Source organism: Adiantum capillus-veneris, chromosome 14 (assembly GCF_014529385.1).
Source record: "Adiantum capillus-veneris isolate H3 chromosome 14, ASM1452938v2, whole genome shotgun sequence".
Classification (NCBI taxonomy): domain Eukaryota; kingdom Viridiplantae; phylum Streptophyta; class Polypodiopsida; order Polypodiales; family Pteridaceae; genus Adiantum; species Adiantum capillus-veneris.
This window is the reverse complement of record NC_140944.1, coordinates 131,008,723-131,023,220: the sequence shown is the minus strand read 5'-3', so window position 1 is coordinate 131,023,220 and position 14,498 is coordinate 131,008,723. Positions and strand designations below refer to the sequence as shown.

General features: G+C 42.0%; 2 protein-coding genes across 3 annotated transcripts; both read left to right on the top strand.

The window, feature by feature from the left end:
• Positions 1-6,091: 6,091 nt before the first annotated feature.
• LOC147443126 (uncharacterized) lies at positions 6,092-7,198 on the top strand. Its single transcript, XM_086529786.1, has one exon. The coding sequence runs from the start codon at positions 6,092-6,094 to the stop codon at positions 7,196-7,198; it is 1,107 nt and encodes a 368-aa protein (XP_086385912.1).
• Positions 7,199-9,836: 2,638 nt separating this feature from the next.
• On the top strand, positions 9,837-13,817 carry LOC147443125 (uncharacterized). Of its 2 annotated transcripts, XM_086529785.1 has the most exons (6): positions 9,837-9,915; positions 10,190-10,910; positions 11,013-11,068; positions 11,252-11,344; positions 12,730-12,787; positions 12,887-13,817. In XM_086529785.1, the coding sequence occupies exons 2-6, from the start codon at positions 10,833-10,835 to the stop codon at positions 12,980-12,982; spliced, it is 381 nt and encodes a 126-aa protein (XP_086385911.1). In that variant the 5' UTR covers positions 9,837-9,915; positions 10,190-10,832; the 3' UTR covers positions 12,983-13,817. The 2 variants fall into 2 exon arrangements, 1 of the variants encoding a protein (XP_086385911.1); XR_015190311.1 differs by lacking the exons at positions 11,013-11,068; positions 11,252-11,344; positions 12,730-12,787; positions 12,887-13,817 and having other exon boundaries at positions 10,190-10,322; positions 10,449-10,964.
• Positions 13,818-14,498: the final 681 nt, after the last annotated feature.

The following is a 14,498-nucleotide window of genomic DNA, read 5'->3' as shown; positions in this document are numbered from 1 at the left end:
TCACTTGTCTAGGTTTAAAAATCAAGCAGTCCGACTAAGCTAGTTTGACCAAGCTAGGCGTTAGAGATCTTCTCTTAATACCATGGGGAATGCCTTTCTAATAATTAATGGTTACTTAGGTTCTTAATCCTAAGTAACCATTAATCCTGCTTGATTTCTCTCGTTCACACTTCAAATCAAGCACGACCATCAACACAAACAGGTGTTTCTTGTCCATTAGCACTGCCCCTTATCTTTTTTGCATCCATGTTTGTCTGCTTTAATTGTGATTGGTAGCGTAATATTTAGTGCCTTTGTGTAGTATCAAACATTAAATTCAATGTAATTTTTTTCATAATCACTTGTCTAGGTTTAAAAATCAAGCAGTCCGACTAAGCTAGTTTGACCAAGCTAGGCGTTAGAGATCTTCTCTTAATACCATGGGGAATGCCTTTCTAATAATTAATGGTTACTTAGGTTCTTAGGCAGCATTGTGTGAAATGTACTAGGGCTTTCTACTGGGCTTAGCCCCTATTGACCTTTAGCTTAAGTATTATAAAGGGAGTTTACTAGTGTGATGAGCTTGGGGAGGAAAACAATGTTATATGACCCCCCAAAGTTACAAAATTAAAATGCTGAAAACGAATAAACAAAAAATCAAAGTGCCACAATGTAAAATCTTAAGCTGGAAGAGAAATCTCAGCTTGATTTGGTACTTCACTCACATGTATCACCTATGGTACTAGAGCCCTAGAGGTTCCCAGTGTGGGCGCTTTTCCTTGAAAAGCAAAAAACCCAAGGCATACAGAATAAGCACACACATCAAAATTGAATCACTGTGAAAAGACTTTGGGGGGGTCAAAGAAAAGGTAATCAGTCATGCGATGATTTCATGAGAAATTCCTTTTATCGTAGCTTAACTACAAGGTCTTCTAGGTATAGCCTCTAGTCAGCCCTCGAACATGAAATACTTGGCTCTCGCGATTAAACAACTTAATTGACCAGAGAAAATTAAGAAGCTTACCCATGGTATTAATAGTCGATCTTTAGTTCCTTTCGATCGTTAAATTAGCAACCCCGGACTTGTTTAATTTTTTATCTTTACAACTGTTTATGCATTTGATTATATTGCAATTTAATGTTTATTGCTGACAAATGGTTTAAAATTCTGTTACCAATCAAATTGTCTGCCTACAACTGCATATGCTTTTTAATTGCTTATGAGAATGCAATTACTATGCCAATGTTGTTTGATTTTGCAGTGACTGAAGGAAGCTAAGGACATTCATATCAAAAGCTCTTCCACCTAGACGAACGAGCTTCAATTCAATAGCTTCCGAGGACGGAATCTACATCAAGAAGGGGGGCATGTTAACCCTCACGGCTCACGGACACCCTATCACCTACGACGGACGTTGTATTATTTACTTGGTAGAGTCAGGTACCGGGTTTGTCGATCCAATAGGAAAAGGGTAAGAGTGATCGCCGATGAGAGGCGCACTCTAACTGGAACATTCAAAGGATTAGTTGGCTAAGCATGGGCGCCCAAGTGTGAATGGGGCGAGCTCATATAAAAGTCAACTAAATCTAAAATTCACTCATTCTCTCATTTGTGTAATTGAAGAGTGCTCTTGTTCCATCTCCATCTTCTTCTTCTTCATCTCCTTGTGTGTGTGTGTATGCGAGAGAGAGAGAGAGAGAGAGAGAGAGAGAGAGCATTGCGGTGGTACGATGACGGCGAGGCGGTTGAGCGCGACGTAGCGGCGTCTCCCTCTTATTCGCGACGAGGAATCCTCCACGACAGCAAGCGTAGAGCGGTGAGTGACACACCATCGCCTTCTTTGAGTTTTCTAATTTAGACTTGTTGTGTGCTTGGAGCCATTTGTGGCTCGCACACAATGTATCGGCAAGTTCCTTGCATTGACACGTGCACATATTCCTTGCATTGACACGTGCACATACGCGCATAGGGGCCTACCATCTTGATTGTTTTTTGTATATTCTTGGTGAATACATCCTAGGCCTTAGGGCTTACGAGATCCACATCTTTAGAGAGTTTACTTTAAGAACGACCAGACCTTCACACACAAAATTTGTACTCATTTTTTTGAAACTTTAGTTAGTGACAATATTTACAAGAACACTTCCAAGTTGCAACTTTCCAAAATGTGAATGTGGTTTGCATCTTGACCATTATTCTATTCTTAAGTATTTGTTGATATCAACAAGGTAGCAACATGGATATCCTTGCACACCCATATTCTTGATGACGCATATATCTTTGCCTTGTTGTGTATTGATGGTTGCGCAAGCAATAAATACATGTTACTCGTATGCATGGTGCCGATAGATGCATGAATGTTACTCATCTACATGATGCGGATATATGCATAAATGTTAGTCTATTTCACCCAAAAGGCCTATAGATGTATAAATGCTACTTGTAAAATGCAGGTAGATATGTATAAACGTTACTCATTGGATTAATTGTTACTTATGAATGTTTCTGCATAAATTGTTTGAGGTGCAATAGGTGGCCTTTTGTGTTGAGTGTGTTTAGGCTTGTTCCTCCATGCATATGCCCCTTTAAATTCTTTTTACTTTCTCCTTCCATGCATGTTGCTCATGGAAAGTTTCTCTCTTGAATAGTTGTTGACTCTTGAGCCTAATCTTCCAAAAATTTCACCCTTTGCTTTAGCATTTGGTACATGTGGCATAGTCGAGCATTCCCTCTCACGTCCTTGTATGTTAAAAAGCTTAGCCCTCCTTAAACTCGACTTGCCATGCGAGTTCGTCTAGGGTTGTTTAAAGGGTTGCAACCATGTTTCGTCTTGCTGGGTCTGGCATGCGAGAGACCAAGAGCAAGGGAGCTTCGGAGGGTCGTCTATGCCAGGAGGTCCGTGATGTGTTGCATGGTTCAAGGTGGTCACGCTGTAGTAGGTTTACTTAGTTGTTTAGCTGTCCTTGTCAGTACTCTCGGACTGGAGAAGACAGTCCAACAATGGGCTTAAAAGACCCTAAGGTTCATCCCATTAAGACTTCCAAAATGCTAAGGTTCCAAAATTCAAAGGTTGACGAGCTGCAAGAATTGAAGGCGCCGCATGCTTGTGGAGCCGGGTGGCTACTGGCGCAAGAGGAATGTGAGAGAGTTGGGACCTCAGCTTGAGGCTTGTGCGCTCCGACGCGGAGAGCACTCAGAAGCAGGTCTTAAATTTGAAGAAGATGACTTAACTAATGCATGGAGGCTAAAGAGGGTGGCAATCTCTTGGAAAACAATAGACAACTTGCATCTGTGGGGTGAGGGATGGCCTTGGGTGGGGGCCTTTGGCCGCCTCTACCTTGACTGGTCCGACACGATCTTCTACCCCCTATCATTTTGGAAACGGGAGAGGTCGCCTCCCATCTCCCCCATGGGAGACAACGGCGGGTGGCTAGGTTCTTGATCTGTGTTGGGTTGGTGGGGCCGAAGGTTATCTAGTCTGCTGGTGACAGCTGCGGATCTACTAGTGGCAACCTTTGGCGTCCTCGCTCTACTTGTCGATGGTGCGAGGCTCCCCTATATAGCCCGTTCTCTGGTGGTTCTTTTGCATGCTTGCGACTCGGTGTCATTCTACCTTCGTGCTCCTCTCAAGTCTTTGATCGGCAACTGCTTATGTCTTCCTCGGGGTATGATGGTGGCAGTGGCAGTGGCAACGACGTGATGGCACATCGGGTGGCCCTCGGTGATGGGGACTTTGGGTTTTGTCTTATTGACACTATCTGCAGGGATTGTAGCTTCTTCGTCTTTGATTTTACCTCGCCATTTTGTACGGCATGATGGTGAAGGCGGTCGATGTGGCATATCACCTCCCTTGATGGCAACCCTCATGCCGATATCGGCTTTAGTTTGGCTTCCATGTCTAGTCTTGTTTTGGGGTGGCTCCCTTTAGAGTGCATTCGCACGACAGGGTTTAACTCTACCGGCTGAGCTCAACAACAAGCTTGAACGAAGCTTGCGCTTTCTAACTCCACCAAAATTGGCAAAATTGGCTCAACAAAGCCATTCTCTCTCTTCTCACTCCTGCTAGATGACAACCCCTCTCTCCTCGAACTGCAGCTGCTCGCTCGTGAGCATTGAGGTAGAAAAGACGAAGTAGCTGATGTCCTATTCAACTCTGTCTTACGTGTGTGTGAAACCTACCTTATTAGCTGATGTACGGGGTCTGGGATGATGTGGTGATGATGTTAGATGGGATGATGTTGTGATGATGTTAGATGCCATGGCTCGAGTGAGCATGGCTTGCTTTGTAATTTTTTTGGTTTTAATACATTTCTCACTAGTTATATCTGCACCAAAATGAAAAAATAAAAAATTGCCGATTCCCTAAGGAGATTCTCTCTCTCTCTCTCTCTCTCTCTCTCTCTCTCTCTCTCTCTCTCAGTTGGGGCGGCGGGGTCACCAGGCAACAGGGGGAGCCGATTCTCTCTCTCTCTCTCTCGCTCTCTTGGCAGGTATGGTGCAGGCAGTGGCCAAGGCAGGGAGCAATGGAGGCAGCATTGTTCTCTCTTGGGATAGTTTCCTACGACGTTAAAACAAGGGAAAATTACCAAAATACCCCTCAAATTTAAAAAATTCTCAAAATACCCCCATATCTATTTTGGTTGGATTGTTCAAGATTTTTTAATCTTTACTCCTTTTTGACAATTGAGATCCGCTTTGCGTGCTTAGCATGTAATTTGTCACAAATCACCTCGCAAAAAAAGGCAATTATGTCTAAAGATAATGAAGCAATTCATCTCCAAAGGCTACATAATCAACATGTTATATTGATAAACAATGATTCTTCTTATAAAAAGAATGTTTTAATCTTTGGAGAAATTTAATTTCACAAACATGGAAAATTTGAAGGGCATTTTGGGAATTTATGACAAAATATTGGGGGTATTTTGGGAATTTTTGAAATTTGAGGGATATTTTGGAAATTTCCACAAATTAGAGGGGTATATGGGTAATTTTCCCTTAAAACATTCTCTCTCTCTCTCTCTCTCTCTCTCTCTCTCTCTCTCTCTCTCTCTCTCTAGGTGACGCAGCGAAGGTCTCTAGGTGACGCTAGAGTCTTTCCAACGCAGGCTCCACACCTACACACAATCAAAGACAATATACCTCAGCAATCATGAATCATCCATGCAGAAATTCAATCAGTACAAGTTCCAAATGATGATAAAAAAACATTTATAGCCACTACGAGAGATCAGATTACAGTTACGACCAGTCACGATTTACACCTCCATGCAAATATGCGATGTCTACCACTGTTTTTAACTTATCTTGCACCCTCCATGAACACTCTCTTTTCTGCCCTGCAATTGTCTCCGGCACTCTTACCTGGCTCTCACTTTGGTTTCCGTGACTCCACTCTGTTAGCCTCAACCCATTCAAACTACAACCAATTCTACTTTTAAATCTTACTCTTGTTAGCCTCAAATTTCCACCTTATACCGTCCTACCCATCCATACTACAACCATTTAGAAATCCCAGCAAGAACATACAAACTTGCAAGTGTACACTACAACCATTTAGAAAACCCAGCAAGAACAGACAAACTTGATTTGTAGAACAATTTCAGAACCAGTTTTGATCAGGTATGCAATTCTACACAGATGGGTTCAAAGGCTCCATGTGAGTGCAAGACATGTTTGCTGGAAAGACACCCTATTTTGGTTGATTTTGTGTGTACTTCTCCACTAGTACATAGACATGGTGCCCGAGCTTGTTTTTGTGGGCGTGTGCATGTAAAGCCATCCTTCATGTACAATGTCCCAAGAAAGAAAGCTTGTTTCATCAATCCCAAGGAGTCCTCTTCAACAACAGTAGTTGCAAAGCGAGCTGCCAACCCAAAGAAGACCGATCCCCCTCCCCTGAAGTTTTTTTTTGTTGTTGTTGTTGTAAAGGAATACTCTCATCTACTTGAGAGCATCAGCGACTGAGTTCCAACAATACAAGTAAGATTGTTAAGAATCTGCATAATCATTTAAAGTCTAAATATATCACATATGCTGTCCACCACGGTTACTTTAAACCGATTGCATAGTTCATTAGCTAATAATCAGTTTTATATTTGCATTTAGGCTATGGTCAGAGGTACAAGGGCAACGAGAAAGAGCAAAGGTAGTGCATCAACAAGCCAAACTTCACCAATTTCACCGTTAGTTAGGCAAGATCATGACACCAAGAAGAGACAAATCAATGGACAACAAAAAACTAAGAAGCCTCCTCTTACACTCCAAGCCAAGGCAACATTTCCTAGACCAAGCACAATTATACAACGCCAAGAATCAATATGTCAACCAGAGGACTCCACTCCAAAACCAGCCACCAAAAAACAAACGCATGCAAAGCTATCTTGGACGGAGGAGGACATGGCAAAAGCTCTTTCAGCCCGGGAACAAGGACTTTCTTTGCAAAAATGCTCCATGCAATCTGGCATGAACAAATCTGCAATAGCAAATTGGGAAGAAGGACGATCACAAAAGAGGAGGAGAGGGCCAGAAACCACACTCACCTTCGACGAAGAAGAAGCACTACAAAAATGGATATTTCAAAAGTGCAAATCAGGACATGGTGTCTCTGTCTTGGATGTCAAGCTAAAGGTGGCAGAGATTTGTCAGACAAGACACACACTCTTCACAAATGGCATTCTCGGAAGGAGTTGGTGGAAAGGGTTCCGTCGACGACACCCTCAACTTGTTATCCGTGTCTCTGAGGGCCTAGATCAGTCAAGAGCAATAAGGTTCAGACCAAAAATTGTCAAGACTCTTTACGAGAATCTTCGGATGTTATATGATGAAAACAAGTACCCACCTTCTAATATTTGGAATGCAGACAAGACTAGATTTCAAGGGTCAAGGGACAAAGGCATGAAGATCCTTGCAAAGAAGGGAACTAAATCAATGTACGGTATCATATGTGATTCTAGAGAATGGATGACAATATTATGTTGTGTTAATGCAGCTGGCCATGCAATCCCTTCATACTATATATTCAAGGGAAGTAGAATGAATGCCAACTACATCGAAGATTGCAAAGCGGGGGATGCAATGGCCATGCAAAAGAAAGCATGGATGACAGGTGATCTCTTCCAAGCTTGGCTAGAGCACTTACGAAAGTTCATCATACAAGACATTGGATTTGACAGCAGACACCTCAAACCCGTTCGGCGCGATGTTTTTGGCATCTAAAAACATACACAAGCTTGTAAGATCGATAAGCTATCTGTCTGGCAAGCTTGTGCACACAAAAACACATGCAGACATGTAAATAGACATGCACATGCATACAAATAGGTGGATATTTACAAATGTCCACCACATGTAGCCATGAAGCATTCATGCGTTATTAGGAAATAGGAACTATTTGTTATCACTCACCAGAACTCTAATCCCCTTCCTACAAAGGTAAAGTGCTATGGCCCTTCCTAGCTTTGAGGTGGACCCTGTCAAAAAGACCTCTTTGGCATGCTCGAGTATCTCCTTGATGATGACTGCAGCTGTGAGTGTATTTCCATGGCAGACCCTAACCCTCAAATTTGGATGCTTCATCACAAAGAGCTTCCTGGGAATGAGCACCAACCGATCATTTGGTGTGCCTAGCAAAATCGCACACCATAATATACATAGACACCAAAATTGCATAGCAATGCATTAGCCATAAGGAGAGAGCAAAGCAGCAGTGCCGATAAGATCTCATGTTCCCATAGTCAAGTAATGTGGCCATCGTAAACAAAAGGTTCATACCAGACAAGCCCTTGGGAAGGGGTTTTAACAAAAAGAAATCTAGACACAATCTGTACATATGCTAGCTAATCAACCCAAAGCCAACGAGAGGTATACTCCAATGTGGTGGAGCCACAACAGAAGCCAATATCACCCATGCCTCTTAATTTGACTCCAGTGCCCAGCTTGCGAGTCAGCTCTACTTGCCATAGCTGGATTCACCTTCCCCCGCACCTGCCTTTTTGCTGAGGCAGCACAAGAATGTTAGCACTAAAAAAAGTTCCTTGATCCATCCCCTAACCAAATGCTAATGCTAAAAGAAGTAACAAAATCCCGAAACATACACTCACCATTTTCAACTTGCTGATACCCTTGATGTAGCTTCCTTTTGGCAATCTCAAGCTTCTGCTCTACCTGACTTTTGTCCGACAACTTCTGCAAAGGGGTAAGTCGGACAAGTTTACTTTTGATCCAGACGACTCCAACTGAAATCTAAATGAATCAAAGACAACCCTTCCCGATGCACCTCTCTTGGACACAGCCTTATTCCTAAACAAATGCCCAACCATGATTGTTCTTACAGGATATCCCTTTTGAGCAGTCATCACGCTTCATATCTCTACCTCTGGATATCGCACGCCATGTAATTCAAGAGACATGCATATATGATGTCCGGGAAAGTAATATAATTTCTGTATCCCATCCCCATGCCCTGCTTTGTGCAGATGAGGAAGCTATGGCTGGCGATAGATAGTAAATAATTATCCCACAAACTGAAAATACCCATACTAATAAGATACAATGCCAGACCAATAGCCTTCTTACATTGGGCAACGGCTTCACATTCCTCTCATTCCCGCTTGGGTATCTCCTTGATGATGACTGCCGCTGTGAGGGTATTGCCATGGCAGACCCTAACCCTCAAATTTGGATGCTTCATCACAGAGAGCTTCCCACCTCCATTGAGAACTTCATTCTATACGCAAATGAAAACATCCAACATGAAATAGATACTACAACTCTATACTTGGAACAAAAATAGGGCTCCTGTGAGTTAGCAGAAGATAACGAGCTAGAGCAGCCTCGTGGCTTTGCCATGCTCCATGCTCATGTACTCTACAACGCAGGTTGGCGCAGCAGGACCTGGCGCACCAGGAATTCGTAGCGTGTACCTACACACACAGGACAATCTCAACAAAGTAGGGTACGACACGCATTGAGAGGGCGCACGTCTCTGAAGTGGCACAGTCAGGGGCCTTTATGGAGCACCATTCGTGGTATTGGTAACTGCCAAAACTTTTCTTGGGCAGTTACCGCGCACGTGCGAGGGCGGGCTCATACCTCCACTCACCTTCAAAAAAATTACACAAAATTTGTTCCAATGCTCATGTCAGCAAGTGACACATCACCAACTTAGTGCCACGTGTAGAGCTCCACGTGGCGGTAGGTCAGCACCTAACATTTACATTTGGGCACATATTGGGCCCAAACCAACATTCCCAATCGATTCGTCTCTTGAGAATTTATTTTAGTGCAAGCCAAGGCACAATTTGTGAGTTGAAAAAAAACTCGACTTGCCATTTGACAAGCTTTACCTAGCAATCCCAACATTTTAAAATAAAATTTAAGGTAAATTACCAAAATGCCCCTCTAATTTGTGGAATTTCCAAAATACCCCTCACATTTCAAGATTGGACTGTTCAAGATTTTCTAATCTTTATTCCGTTTTGACAGTCTAGATCCGTTTTTGAGTGCTTAGCATGTAATTTGTCACAAATCACCTTGCAAAAAGGGCAATTATGTCTAAAAATAATGAAAAAATTCATCCCTGAAGCCTACGTAAGATACCCAACTTCTAGTTTTAGCATCTTGTATTGATAGATAATCAGTCTTCTGAGGAAAAGCTACAAATTTTTTCTTCTTTCAAGAAATTTAATCTCACGACCAGGAGTACTTTGGGAATTCGGGAAAAATTGAAGGGCATTTTGGGAATTTGTGACAAAATATTGGGGGTGTTTTGGGAATTTTTGAAATTTGAGGGGTATTTTGGGAATTTCCGCAAATTAGAGGGGTATGTAATTTTCCCTAGAATTTAAGAGGGTTTCAGGTTTCTGCCAGCCAAATGAAACGTTGCTCTCTTTCTTCATTGGGTCGCCGCTACTCAGAAATCGTATTAGCTGAACGTGAGTTCTCTCTCTCTCTCTCACACACACACACACACACACACACACACACACACACACACACACACAGGCTTTTTCTCTTGTCGTTAAACAGACTAGCCGCCCGCCGTTGTGTTGTGTGTGTGTGTGTGTGTGTGAGAGAGAGAGAGAGAGAGAGAGAGAGAGAGAGAGAGAGAGAGAGATAGTGTAAAGGTGAGATCTGTTGTGAATGGGGCTTTGAGATGTAGACTAGAAATGGGCGTACCCCTTGATAATGGCCGGCTTGGTTGCACAGTGTCGATGCAGATCCCTGGATGGAGCTGTTTGTGCTTTAATTATCCTCAGAGTTACTTTGCCGAGTGAATTGTCTTTCGTCTTAGTTGTTCAAATGCGTTTGCTCCCCATGCTTTTGGGGACCTTGTCATCAGGTTTATACCCAGTTATGGAGCGTCATTGTTGTTGCTCTTCTGTACTTAATGCATTTACAAACTTGCACAATGGTCTCAAATTCTTGATGTTGCTTATAGAGAACTTGTATTTTTGTTTCGATGTAGGGTACATTTTCAAAGTCGTAGAGCACTACTGCAAAGTAGTTTAAGAGCCTTCTGCCCGTGGGGAAGAAGCGCAGCATTCTTGCCTTTACTTGTTCAGGGAGATCAGAATTCTTTTTTTCCCCGTGGATTGTTTGCTTAAATTTGCATTGCAGTCATCGTTATATGTCAAAGCCTGAAGAATTTGAGTAGATATTATGTTATTTTGATGGAGATATGCACATACACCGTTGAATTCAAGGGCAAGCATCTGGAAAAGAGTTGACAGCTTAGCATATAGTTGGGTACTTGTTTATGCAAGTATTGCGGGTTACTTGCCCTTAACTTTCAAAGGGCAAAGCGGGACTTTACTGATAAGGTGTTAGTCTGCGTGAACGCGTGTAGAGGATGCCTCCGAAGAAGAAAAGTAAGAAAGCCCCTGCATTTTACACAGATCAAGTGAGCTTGGCACCTTTCAAAGTGCAGGTGCATAAGGCTTTTCTTTTTTGAAGCTGTTATGAGATTGGTGGAGGTGGCTAGGTAGATTCTTTTCTTCAAGATTTCACTTACGAGAGAGTGGGACCACAGGGTAAAGATCTTGTAAAGACATCGCTCGGTTTGACGGCCTCTGTGGTTGGAATCAAGTATGCTAGTAATGTTTCTGCGTTTCTAGTGTGTGTTTTTAATACGTATTGCACATGCGCCCTTCAACCAGCTCTGGATGCCATTTTGGATCATGAGGCTGTAGTCTTAATTGGATGTAACCTCATTTCAAGGGGCATGCTAAGTTCTAACCAATTAGTAATATTTTTGAATTTGCGAGGTAGGCATAATTCTAAAGAGAGCGAGGGAGAGACAGGTCCTGGTACTCTATGGGTCGATTATAGAGGGGGATACCGCGCACCAATTGAAAAATATGGGTATGCAAGTTTTTCAACTATTATGAAACATACACGCACCAATTGAAAAAGATGGGTATGTAAGTTTTTCAACTGTTATGAAACATACAAAGATGGATAGCTTGCGTAGTTTTGTTTTAAGGATTATTTTGTGTGCGCGCATGCATATATACGTACCTCTATACATTCACAGTGGTATAGTGAAGCAATCTTAAGCAGCACACAAGGATCACACACACTCACTCACACACACAAGCAATCAAGCCCAAGCAAGTTATATGCAGTTATATGCCATTATGCTCATGGCATGATGGACCCATAGCTTGTGGTGTGTGTTTTACACTTTTGTTTTCCGAAACATGGAGAAACTTTAGTTCCATATATGAATGTGCTGTCAGCCAGTCGGTTTATTACCGACAAATGGAAGACGACATGTCAAATGGATGGATTTAGAATGATTGGTTATCACATAATATATGTGATGTAATCATCAACTCTTGTCAATTTCAGTCGATGCGATCTAGTTGGTCTCTCACTTTTCACCCTGGGAGTCATGGGCAGAAGTCAAAAATATCAATCAAAGTAACTCTGTTGAGGTCATAGATTGAATGAAGCTCATGTTCTATCATTAAAAAAAACCATACCTTGTTCAAACAGTCAAGGTGGTTTGCCTTTTCTCATGGTCATCATTGTAGGTTTAGGTGTGGAACATGTTCAGGTCCTACCATCCCTCAAGTCTCCTTCCACAACTTGCTCTAGCAAGCAAGTTGCAAGATACAGGGATTCAAACGGTAGTTTTCAGCTTGTCGAAGCACATGGCCTCTCGGGTTTATGCTTGGGGACTTTTGAGCTGAGGTATATCTGAGGTTGGGGCTTAATATGCTATGCACACTCTGACATTGGAGTCATTTAGCACCCTACACGCAGTGATTAGCATCGCTAAACACAAATCTCTAATCACCTCGTGTAGATGACCAAACGAATCAAACCTTAAAATGCACCGAGTATGCTTGAATTGTCAAGTCATTTGTTGCATTCTACAAGGTGACTGAGACATTATTCACTAGATAATTAGTGCATCAATTATAATGATTTTAGAGAACCTGGGCCCCTATATGTAGGACATATGGCTATGTGTGCATCTCCTAGAATAGGGAGCCCTGTAGCTATATGGGGCATGCTTATCCATGGTTTATGAATTGCATTTGCGCTCAATTCATGTCAGGATGTGTTATGTTGATATAGTGTGAACACATCCGAGGTTCGATCTTGACTAACCCATTCAAGGGCATCTCAGCTTCTTTTAATGTTTGAAATGCTCAGCTTGCTTTTGAGTGTTTTGTTTCCTTTTTTGAGGATTCTACCGATTGTTAGATATTTGATGAGTACGTGGAATGCCGAGCCAGGTTTGAGAAATGCTTTGCTCCTGCTCTGCTTTGGCAATCCATGCATGAGTTCGAAAAAGTAAGAATGCTTTATCAGCAGCATGCTAGTTCATTATGGATATTAAGATCTGCTGCCTTGTTAGAAAAGTAACAAATGGGTTTATGGTGTTGACTAAAGATGGTGGAAGCTGCTGAAGGAATGAGGGATAAGATTCAAGAGTTGAATGAGCTCTTTAAGCTTGGCTTGCTAGACAAAGATAAGAAGAAGAAATGAGGGTCTCTGTTTTGCTTGGAGATGATGCGGTTTATTGCCATGTAAGGCATACCAAGAGCGTTACATTAGTGCTCTCTCTCTCTCTCTCTCTCTCTCTCTCTCTCTCTCTCTCTCTTATACACACACACACACACACACACACTCTTATGCACACATTCGTATATGCATGTGTGTACACCTCCTAGAGATGCTCACTCTTTGTAAGATCTGATACAATTGCCCCCCACGATTGATATCCTTGATATCTAGGTGTTGCTTGACAAACATAAATACAAGTCAATGAAGAATTGTGGGGGCACGATAAGGGGGTAACTTGTATGAGAACTTGAAGGCAATTCTTTGGCAATGCTATGCATCACGCACGATAATGCATTTGGAACAATACCAACATACTCGATGTTGCACGCAAAGAGCACTTTCTCTTGAAGACCATCATAGCTAGCATATCTTTAATAGAATGGGCGGTGCCATCAAATCTTGAGCCTTTTTTCAACCAAAGACAAAATGAAGGTCAATAGTATAGCTTTGCTAACCCATCTCTACGACTATTCACCTTCACTAGGGTGTGTAGCCTAAGTGTCGGGCTTGCGTACACCCATATACGCATACAAGGGCAACACATATCTACAAAGAGAACCCTATAATTTGGCAAGAGTATACTATGATGGATACTATATAGAGGAGATACTTGGAACTATGTGACCAGTATGCTAATGGAAGTTAAAGATGAATCTTGCATCAAATCCTTCTAATTGCATTGAGTCTACTAATGCATCTATCGCTAATAGAGGGGATAGTCCATGATACCTATCTCCCATTAGATTACAAGGGATCTCCTTCAACTAACATGTATCTTTGGAAAATAAAAGGTGCTTTATAACTCCTAAATGGCTTGTGGTTGAGAAAAGAAAAACAATTTGTTCTCATAGCATTTATTATAACACTAGTCTTGTACCATACTCGGATACTTAGGTGTCCTTTTTGGGCTTAGAAATAGAATTCATTGTCATTTGGGGTGAACTTGAATTTTTCTTCGTATATTATATTATGTTATATGATGCTAAAACTAAAATAGAAAGGTATTTCCACAATAAAACTCTTCATTTATTTAGTGTAGATTAGATAAGTGGTGGTAATCATGAACAATAAGTTAGAAGCAAACAAGTTACACGTTTTGCTTATATTAAAACAAGGGGGAGAATCACAAGGCTTGCCTAGAGGTCAAATGATAGATAAGCATAGTAATTATATATTTAATCAATGATTCAGCAAGTAAATTAAGATTAAAGAAAGAGAGCATGGGACCAAACAAACTGTGCGCAGGGAGCCCAGAGGGCACCTCTCCTTGGGGTCTCTCTACTACCCCTACCCTTTGCTCCTTCTCGCTCGCTCTCTATCTTGATAAGCCTACTCTGTAGCCCCATACCCTTTGCTCGTTCACGCTCCCTCTCTATCCTCATAAGCTACACAGCTTCGCCTTGGTTAAACAAGTTTGCTATAGCAAAGGCTGACGAGG